The 10,376-nt window shown below is 36.7% G+C and overlaps 1 protein-coding gene across 1 annotated transcript; it reads left to right on the top strand.

The window, feature by feature from the left end:
* The first annotated feature begins 367 nt into the window (after window positions 1–367).
* On the top strand, window positions 368–4,191 carry LOC139116217 (tubulin beta chain-like). Its single transcript, XM_070678788.1, has 4 exons — window positions 368–548; window positions 1,046–1,154; window positions 2,720–2,830; window positions 2,955–4,191. The coding sequence occupies exons 1-4, from the start codon at window positions 492–494 to the stop codon at window positions 4,016–4,018; spliced, it is 1,341 nt and encodes a 446-aa protein (XP_070534889.1). The 5' UTR covers window positions 368–491; the 3' UTR covers window positions 4,019–4,191.
* Window positions 4,192–10,376: the final 6,185 nt, after the last annotated feature.

The raw sequence follows: 10,376 nt of genomic DNA, 5'->3' as shown, positions 1-10,376 counted from the left end.
TGCCGCGGCCGGTCGGCAACTGGGCCGAGAGTTTGTGCTTGACATAGTTTTGATACTCAAAAGCAAAAACATTTTGACAAATGGAATTGATTCCGCTGATTCTAGCGTAGCCTTATTGTTTTATAAAACGCTCATCATATTTATTGTCGAGCTCTTTTTGTTTTCAGTCATTGGCGTACGTATCCATGACAAAGTCATCAATATGAATCATTTGGCATATTACGTCACCATAATCATAATCGAATGGAGCGACCCTCCCCCTTATTTGGTGATAGTAAATACTTTATATGCAAATATAAATAATTATTCGAGTAACGATTGGATAAAATCGAATACGTCATGACCGTAATTTGAATATCACAGACTTTGCACAGCCTATATATTCTATTTCAAACGCCTACCAGTATACAACGTCCACAAAGTTTCAGAGGGGACAAGCAGTCGTCTTGCAGACACATATTTTACCAGCCTGTCAAAGGTAACTTTACAAAATGCGTGAAATCGTTCACTTGCAAGCTGGCCAGTGCGGTAACCAAATTGGTGCCAAGGTAAGTTCAAAAAAATATATTATTCAGAAATGACAGTACAATTGTTTTGGTCGCAAACGAATTATTCGGAATCTGTCCAGTGTTACGCTGTCTGCCGTCATCCACGTTCACATTCAAAGCGTCGGTTCAAGGTGTGGTCTCCAACAAATGTTAGTGATACCGATATAGAGGCCCCAAACATGAGAATTGCCTTATGAAAATGTGCGGAGCACATAGTGCAGTAGTCAGTACCGTAAGGTGCGAGGGCAAAAGTCAGCTATTGATACGGCGCGGCATACGGTCAGTCCGTCCGTTCACATCATGGCTAGCTCGGCTGGCTTCCTCTTTCCTGCAACCGATGTTTAAGTCAGCATACTAGCTTGTTGCTAAAAACTTTACTTGGTAATTGTTCTTAAATCATATATGTGATAAATCTTTACGAATATTGATCGACTAACGGCATGAAAGGGAATTATTTATACCGTACTATTAACACTTTTCTTTTATTTTGTCAACAGTTCTGGGAAGTGATCTCAGATGAACACGGTATCGATCCCACCGGCACATATCATGGCGATTCTGATCTCCAACTTGAAAGAATCAACGTCTACTACAACGAAGCAACAGGTCAGTCAGTCATTGTATCGTAGCGATGGTATTGAATGAACCTTATCGTTTAGAAATATACCTATTAAAAGATGAAAATAGAAATAGTTTCTGAATGCACTTTCCCAAAATTTCACTTTTAAATTTAAGTTCATTTAGTCATGAATAGACCCGCGAGTTTTTCTCGGGGGTCGATTTAGTGTAGAAATACGCGATAACCTTGGTTCCGCGGCCACGACCGGCCAAGGCGCCTGCACCATCCAGTGTGGTTGCCCCGTATTATCGGCTACACACGCCGGCATACGTATTAAATGCGCCAAATGACCTTTTGTAGGACTGTGAGTTTATTTTTAAACAATATGCGATACAAATACCGCAATGTGTAATCAGATACAACACATTGCCGTCTGGCAAATTAGATAGCAATTTTGCACTAAATATTGTACCTATCAGTGCGGGCTTAAACTTTAGGGGATTTTGAAATTTCCCAAAGCTATGTCAAATTCTCCACCCACAGGCAACAAAAATATGTCAAATACCCAAGGGTAGGGAAGAGGCAACCTACAGATAATAACTTAGGATTTGATATCAGTCAAAATTCTAGACAACGTGGGTACTGTGGAATCAAATTCCCCTGTCTCAGGATAGGATTTGAGATCAATTTCCCATGCCTAACCCCCTCCCGAAAACATTGATAGGTATATAATATAGTGGTGTGTATTTTCTCATCTGCAAAATGATGCCAAAGTTAAAAATTCACCGCATCTAGAAAGTATCATCCATCTAATGTCTAATGCTGCAGAAGTACATGTCCAACTCTGTCGTCCATGAATGAAGTTGCATATGTCTGTGGTACTCACTGTCACAGCATTTAAACATTGAGGTTATTCATCCCAAGTTACAATTTAATTGTGACAAACAGTTGTGCACAGCCTACCAGCAATAAAACGCCCATGATATTATCTCTGAAATGAATGGTTTCATTCATGTTATGTAGTGCAGTGCTCGATCAATCTGATTAAAATCAGATATAGAGATGGCAACATTTCCACCTAAATTTGCTTGTTCTCTGCCGTTAGCTGATAGTTTAAATTACACAGTGAGGCGACTATCTATTTATAATAAATGAGAACAGCAAAGAACACCTAAAGATGGAAACACCACCATCTCAACAATTGAAATCCGATTTTTGTCAGACTGAGCTCTCAATTTATTTTTCCTCAAACAACCCTGTGGTTAAAACTCCATTCCAAAATGGATGAAGTTCTGTGTAGCAGTTCAGTGAATGTGATCGGGGCGATAAAACATAATATTGCTATATATACCAGACTTAAAATAATATTGCAGCTTCAATACAATGACACTTCAATTCAATGACACTGTTCTAATTTAGGGCAACATATGGTAACAGATGTTTCCAGGGTATTTGAGTTCGAATGTGTGTTTACACAATATCAACTTCTAATTTCATAGATGACTCAACAAACTTGTGAGGCTGAATACTGGATGAATAAGATAGCTAACAGATTTAATTCAATACTAGAATTGAATTGTGTTAAAATCTTGCAATATTTTACATTTTGTAGGTGGCAAGTATGTACCCCGTGCTGTCTTGGTTGATTTGGAGCCTGGCACCATGGACTCAGTGAGATCAGGTCCATTTGGACAAATCTTCAGACCAGATAACTTTGTCTTCGGTAAGTTTTAACATTTTCACATGGCATTTCTGTGATTATAATTTAGTTCATCAATGAATGTTGTAACTTTTCAAATTTCCTTAAGTTTTTTAATTAAAAATATTTGTATTTTGTGTCCATGCAGGTCAGAGTGGTGCAGGTAACAACTGGGCAAAGGGTCACTACACAGAAGGTGCTGAACTTGTAGACTCTGTTCTTGATGTTGTGAGAAAGGAGGCTGAAGGCTGTGATTGTCTCCAAGGTTTCCAACTTACACATTCACTTGGTGGTGGTACTGGTTCTGGTATGGGCACACTGTTGATCAGCAAAATCCGTGAAGAATATCCCGACAGAATTATGAACACATTTTCAGTTGTACCAAGCCCCAAAGTATCAGACACTGTAGTAGAGCCATACAACGCTACACTCTCAGTCCATCAGCTTGTTGAAAATACAGATGAAACCTACTGTATTGACAATGAAGCCCTGTACGATATCTGCTTCCGTACTCTGAAACTTACCACTCCAACCTACGGTGACTTGAACCATCTTGTATCTGCTACCATGAGTGGTGTAACAACTTGCCTGCGTTTCCCAGGTCAGCTGAATGCTGATTTGCGTAAATTGGCTGTCAACATGGTACCATTCCCACGTCTCCACTTCTTCATGCCTGGTTTTGCCCCACTTACCAGCCGTGGTAGCCAGCAATACCGTGCCTTGACTGTACCAGAGCTGACCCAACAGATGTTTGATGCCAAGAACATGATGGCTGCTTGTGATCCTCGTCATGGTCGCTACCTGACTGTGGCAGCCATGTTCCGTGGTCGTATGTCAATGAAGGAAGTTGATGAGCAGATGTTGAATGTCCAGAACAAGAACAGCAGCTACTTCGTTGAATGGATCCCCAACAACGTGAAGACCGCAGTCTGTGACATCCCACCACGTGGTCTCAAGATGTCCGCCACTTTCGTTGGCAACAGCACCGCCATCCAAGAACTCTTTAAGCGTATCTCTGAGCAGTTCACCGCTATGTTCCGTCGTAAGGCTTTCTTGCATTGGTACACTGGTGAAGGTATGGATGAAATGGAATTCACTGAAGCTGAGTCCAACATGAATGATCTGGTGTCTGAATACCAACAATACCAGGATGCAACAGCTGAAGAAGAAGGTGAATTTGATGAGGAAGAAGAAGCTGAGGAAGAAGGTTAAAAACCAGAATCCAAAAACATAATCTAACTTGAACAAAACAAAGAAAATTAACTTGAACTTTCTGTAGAGTTCAATGGAGAAAAAACTCACACCATCGAAAAAAAAATATCAGAAGTCAATATGGCCATAATGTCTGTTGCAATAAGAAAATAAATCAAATTTATAATTCTGTATTTGAATGTGTGTGGATTCTCATTAATTTGACATCTTTTGAGGTGTTTCTGGAAATACGAGGGAAGATAATTCCCAAGCAAGATATTTAGTAATTATCTCAGAATATCTCCACTCTCGCAGTACAATCAGAAATACAAAACTTGGCTGTGTATTGCCAATATGGTTAGGAGTTTTCTGTTCTGTTTGGAAAAGCAATTTGCCTATCTGAAAAAGCAAAAGTGCACAGTTTATCTTAGATTTTTGCAATCACAATATTTGGTTAAATTTTTCAGTGAAATTTGACTCGAGTATCATTTCAGCCAGTCTATATCCACAGTATTTCGTTATCGTACACTGTGACACCATACAGCCATTGAACAGTTGCAGAAAAACTTTGCATATCAACACAAACTTTCACCTGGTCACTGTATTTCTCTGTATGCAGGTTAAAACTATTGGCTGAGACTTTTTACGCCCTAATTTAGCCTAGCATTACATTACACAGTGTGTGATAATTTAGCCCAGCATTGCTTTTGTTGCCGTTTGAAAACTTCAATTACATTCTGATTGCTGCAATTGTCAAAACACTGTGTTATGCAATTTGTTTCACATGGCCCATTTTAGCAAACAATTTCAGACATTTTTTATTTCATTGCATTATCCAAATTGACATCATTCCCATGTGACTGTCACAACAGGTTTGTACAAGTCTTTTTTGATATGCAAAATAATGCAAAGTTATGTTATGCAAAGTTAAGTGGCTGATACAGGTACTAACAAAAAGAAATTAGTTGCTTGTTATGATAAACAGGCCATAGTTTTGCAAAGACAAATATAATCTATACCATCATTTTGTTATCATGATTTCAAAATGGATAACCTACAGGGCAGTGAGAAGTTACAACCAGCAACAAGTCTAATGTTTACCCCCCAGACACACTGATAAAATTGATAGTCTGCCTCATTATAATAATATCATATCATCTAATGCGTGAAATGTTTAGGCAATAATGCACCCCTCCCAGCCAATAATGGATTCAAGCAAACTTTGCACAACATAATATGTTTTTGGTGGAGCCACGTACATATTATGTCGTGCAAAGTTTGCTTGAATCCATTACGGACCATGAGGGGGTACATTACTGCTATTATTTTATACCAGTGCATTTGTAGATGTAGGAAACATCTGGGGCCACAATGCTGGATAATTGTATTATCAGTAATAATCTGAGGGTATGACATCACAAAATTCACTGGTATTGACAAAGCTATAAAATGAAAAAGAATGAAATATTTTTCTAAATTTTCCCGTGGCTACTATGACTCACTTTCATATTCTAATTTATGTAAAGTGCACATTACCTTGTTTATTTAGACAACATTGATCAATCAATTAGTGTATAAATGTTTTATTATACTAATCTGGGCAATTAGCATTGTGGCAATGACATATTACATCAATCACAAAATATGACAATTTAAAAACAAGATGGCACACAATAACTCAAACTAAACAAATGGTACTAGGGATATTGTTAAACAGCTAGTTGATTCTGTTCAATTGTCCACTAGCCATGTTTATGAAAAAACATCTAGATCTGTTGGTTTTAAAAATCTGTACTCCAAAATGACAAGCAGATGGGAGCAAGTCAAACTTGTGATGTAATTGATGCTGAAATATGAACTTTACAAGGGACTTTCCACTGCATACAATGTGGCTCTTTGACTGAAAAGTGCCCCAGTAATAGTAAATGTGATAATTGTGATTGGAGTCTCTCCACTGGACAACGAACAATTTTACCTATGTACCTCCTGCTTCAGTAATGTAAATTTGATAATCCTCACCCACAGTTATTTACCATTAATTTGATGAACATTTCAATGAAGGACAGCAACAGCAATAATATCCAGTATCTATTGAGACAATATATACTCTGATAAATCAGTGGATAAAGTGCCCTATACCATTAATTTCAAAGGAATTTGAATTTTTGGATTGGGTAGAACAACAGTGCATTGGGTTACAGGTGCCTGGTCCCAGGTCTGCAGTCAGAACAGTCATTGAGGTGTGAGAGCCTGTGCTGATGTATTACCATGGGTTTTGAATGTTATCGAAACCGGTCATTAACCTTTGAAACTGTGCAGTGACCTTTGACAAGGGAATGGTATGATTTCCACATTCCTTGTGAAAATTAAATCTTTCCTCCAATGTAATTGCTATCTAAATACCAAATTAGCATACTTGAAATTGCCTCTACCGCTGTAATACCAGTGTGTCTTCAAGCAGTCAAGATTTTTGGGGTATTTTGAGTGAAATTTGGGACAACAAAATATCTTTGTGTCAGTACCATGTTATTTCACATTTTCACATATTAATAGCCCCATATAGTTAGTACACAATGCCAACAGCCATCAGAACACACTGCATACAGAAACTGGTGGTTTTGGTTTATTTGTGCTTTATCACCAGTACAATGCCATATGGTACTGCACATGCTACCCAGTCAGACTTTGAATATGCAGTCTAGTGTCTAGCCATCATTTTAGGACTCAGACCTACCAAAATAAAGATGATTTTTTTTGTTTCTAAGGTAACTAAGAATGCCCCTTGAAAATGAAAGACTTAAACTTTTTACCCATTCTTTCCAAAGGCAAAGCTTCAACCACTTTCTTCCAAAATCAACAATAAAATACTGGTCATTGTGCAAATTGTGGTGCCAGAGAAAGAATATTGCCTAAAATGTACTGATATTTCAAATTCAAAATAGCCATCCCTTTGTTAAAGCTTTTGGAAATAATTAAATTTTTGATTTCCGCAAAAATAAAATGGTATTTCAAGAACTTCAGAGTGAGCCTATAAGCAGTACTAGTCTCTGAGAAGCATTGTAACAAACTGAAAGTCTGAATATGTCTCCGAGGTACATTCTACCTGAAGTTCAAGATAGAGACTTGATATTAAGGGAGAACCATTTGATTTCTGGGGGGGGGATATGGAGGATTTCATTTTGATGGGTTCACCTTTTTTGAACCATCATGAGATAACTGACGATAGTCTAGCAGAGTACATCAGGATTTGAAAGGTCTTTACTGTTGCTGTATTTTGTAAATTTTACAATTACATGTATTGGTATTTAACTTTTCTAAGTGGGGGAGGTCAGTCAAAATTTCAGAGTTATAGAGGGAGGTTACTCAAATTCATCAGGGTTGGCGAGGGGGGGGGTCACTCAAAATTTCGGAGTTTTAGGCTGTAAATAATGATTGCTCCCTTATATACAACGCATTACAAACTTGATGACCAATAAAAAATTGCACTGCTACTCCATTTGAAAAAAAAATGATGCAGGTCTGACAGAAGAAAAAAAATTGCTGTCACTCTGACAGGGAAAAAAAATTGCTCCCATACCTACTTCCTCCATACCCCCCCCCCCCCACCAAAAAAAATCAAATAGTTCTCCCCTAACTAGGCTATGGAATGTGCAATTTTGAAATCTCATCACAGTGTCACAAATCCCATATCTAGTGCCAGGACAGAGACTATACATGAAACAAACTGATAAAAGTTTTCTCGATGCAACTCTATATGTAGCTGCATCCCTTCTGTAGCATGAAGTTATTATATATATATATATATATATATATATATATATATATATATATATATATATATATATATATATATAATACATATATATATATATATATATATATATATATAATATATATATATATATATATATATATAATATTATATATATGCATGCTGTCTCTGTACAGAGTATTTCCTTCTGCTCACAGTAGAGGGAAATGTGCTGACTGCAAAATAGTGTTATTTGAGAAGCGGAACCAGACATGAACAATTGTTATCAGTGTGTAACTGCTGGTGAGGAACTGTCAAAGAGAGGTAAAGTTACAGGAAATAAATCTTATGCTTTCTCATTATTCACGCTGTTTGAATAAAGCCACTTTGGCTCTGCAACCCTTGATATGTTTTCCATTATTTTTTTCGTTCAATTTTTTTTTCTGTCACAATCATATTGAATGCTTATTGTTTCAATTTGAAATATGACCATACACATATGGTGTCCGACCTCACTGGTACAATAAATTTAACAACAATATAACATTGAAAATTACACAGAATGCACTGTGCAGGCAAGGCCAATAATTTGCTTTTTAATATGCCTTAGGGAAAAGAATGAAGTGTTTATGTTTTAAAAAAACAAAAATAATGAAAACATCATCAAAAGTTACAGTGATATTATTACGTTAATTCAATCCTTCACAGTTTCTGAATTGGTTTGGAGAAGTTTGCAGCAACTTGTCATAGAGGGCGCTTTCCTTTCGACTTTTCCGTGGAGGCCAATGCTATAGCAATGACTATTCATGCATTTTTGAGACTGTCTGAATGCACATATGAGATTCCAATCGATCTCTTGTACGCATTGGAAAAACTTAAGCGTTTGAAATATTATCCAGTAAGTTTGTTTTGCTTGGAAAAGAACCCTTTGAGTGCCAAAGTCTACATTTGTCCCCTTTATTAAATAAACCCAAGTCAATTTTTCTCAGATTTTTGCCAAAATTTTGAGAAAAAACTGTAGCCAATGAAATGTGATGAGGGTTAACCCTTTGAATGCTGGAATTTTCTCCCACTAAAATTTTAGTGCAAAATAACACCAATTTTTTATGAATTTTTCTGTAATTTTTTTGATAATTTTGGACCATATGGATATCACATTTTATGGCTTGTCAACTCAGCCCATGTGTGTAATGAACAATGTTTTTCTTTACAGTATTTGTCAATGATAACATTGAAAACTATGCATAATGTTCACAAAGCCGATACTTACCAGAATCACAAATACCTTGTTTTTAGAACAATAATAATGAACATATCAAAAGTTCAACAGCTGAAAAAATTTTCTGGCATTCCATTCCCTATAAGAGGTTTATAAACAAAAATGTTGGAAATTTCAAGCACCATATTGCATTACTATATACCTTGAGTACAGGAAAATTCCGGTCAGAATGACCAATATGCATTCACATTATCTTAGGTATTAATGGGATAACATTGGTGATTGTATGCAAAGGATTAAAATCTCTGGAATAATGTGCCTAGTATCCATTCAGCAATTAGTCTTTGTAACATAACCCAGTCATTCCATGAGGTAAGGACTGGATATAGAAACTTAAGTCATGGAAGAGATAGTCATACAAACTTACCCTAACCCACACATAAATGTGATCTCATCTGCTTCTTACTCGATACACTATACAAATCTACAGTCCACAAACTAAAACGCCAAAATCACAAACATTCACAAACTGCGGTGAGAACTGTTGGCAGGATGCATTTTGACCTGTTCATCCCCACTTTCCTGTAAACAGATCCTACTCCCCATTGCTAACAATAGACTGATGGGTTTGGCCCAAACCATGGTGGTGAAAGGGTTGAGGTAGAACTAGCCTCGGGCACAGATATCGGGACTCTCAACCCTTTTCAATTCTTTTCTGATCTACCACTAATGTGGGGATCATTTTAAAGCTATTGGTGTAAGAAAAATTTTCACTGGCTTTAAGTTCTTTGAAAATATTTATTTTTTCTCCATAGAGTTAACGCAGGGATGGTGGCCATTTTGAATTTCAAATATCAGTGAAACTTGAGTAATTTGTTCCTCTAGTTTCAAAATTTACTCGATGATCCCCTATTTTCATTCTTGATTTTGAACGAGAATGATTGAACTATTCTCTGAGGAAAGTTGGAGCAAAAGTTTAAGTCTTTCATTCTCGCGGCGCATACTATGTTAAAAGTGCCTTTGGATTTCATTCACTTTGTGTCCACAGTCCAAGCAAAATTCTCTCTATCAACAGAACATCAAAAACTTGCTTCACTGTTTGTTAAAGGCTATTTTAACTTCAGCATCTTTGAGAAACTTTTTGACATCACCGTCTTTGTCAATAACACGGTTTAAAGTAAAACTTGAAACTGCACCTTTGCTGTTACATGTATTTCACATTTGAGTCACACTGTAAAATTACAGCAATGGTGCAATTTCAATAATGGATGTGATGACAGATATAATGCAAGCAGTGCATAAAAGAATTTTAAAAATATCAAATACTTTCAAATGGCCACACTTTTGACTCAATTATTTTTTTAATTGATGGTTCAATTTACGGTCAGAATACAAAAGGAAAGAATATA

The sequence above is a fragment of the Ptychodera flava genome, chromosome 2 (assembly GCF_041260155.1).
Source record: "Ptychodera flava strain L36383 chromosome 2, AS_Pfla_20210202, whole genome shotgun sequence".
In the NCBI taxonomy this organism is placed as follows: Eukaryota; Metazoa; Hemichordata; class Enteropneusta; family Ptychoderidae; genus Ptychodera; species Ptychodera flava.
The sequence above is the reverse complement of the archived record's forward strand: the minus strand, read 5'-3'. Positions and strand labels throughout refer to the sequence as shown.

Coding starts and splice junctions, on each gene's coding strand:
- LOC139116217 (XM_070678788.1), top strand. CDS start 492: ATGCGTGAAATCGTTCACTTGCAAGCTGGCCAGTGCGGTAACCAAATT. Junction 1,155..2,719: donor CTACTACAACGAAGCAACAG/GTCAGTCAGTCA, acceptor TACATTTTGTAG/GTGGCAAGTATGTACCCCGT. Junction 2,831..2,954: donor ACCAGATAACTTTGTCTTCG/GTAAGTTTTAAC, acceptor GTGTCCATGCAG/GTCAGAGTGGTGCAGGTAAC.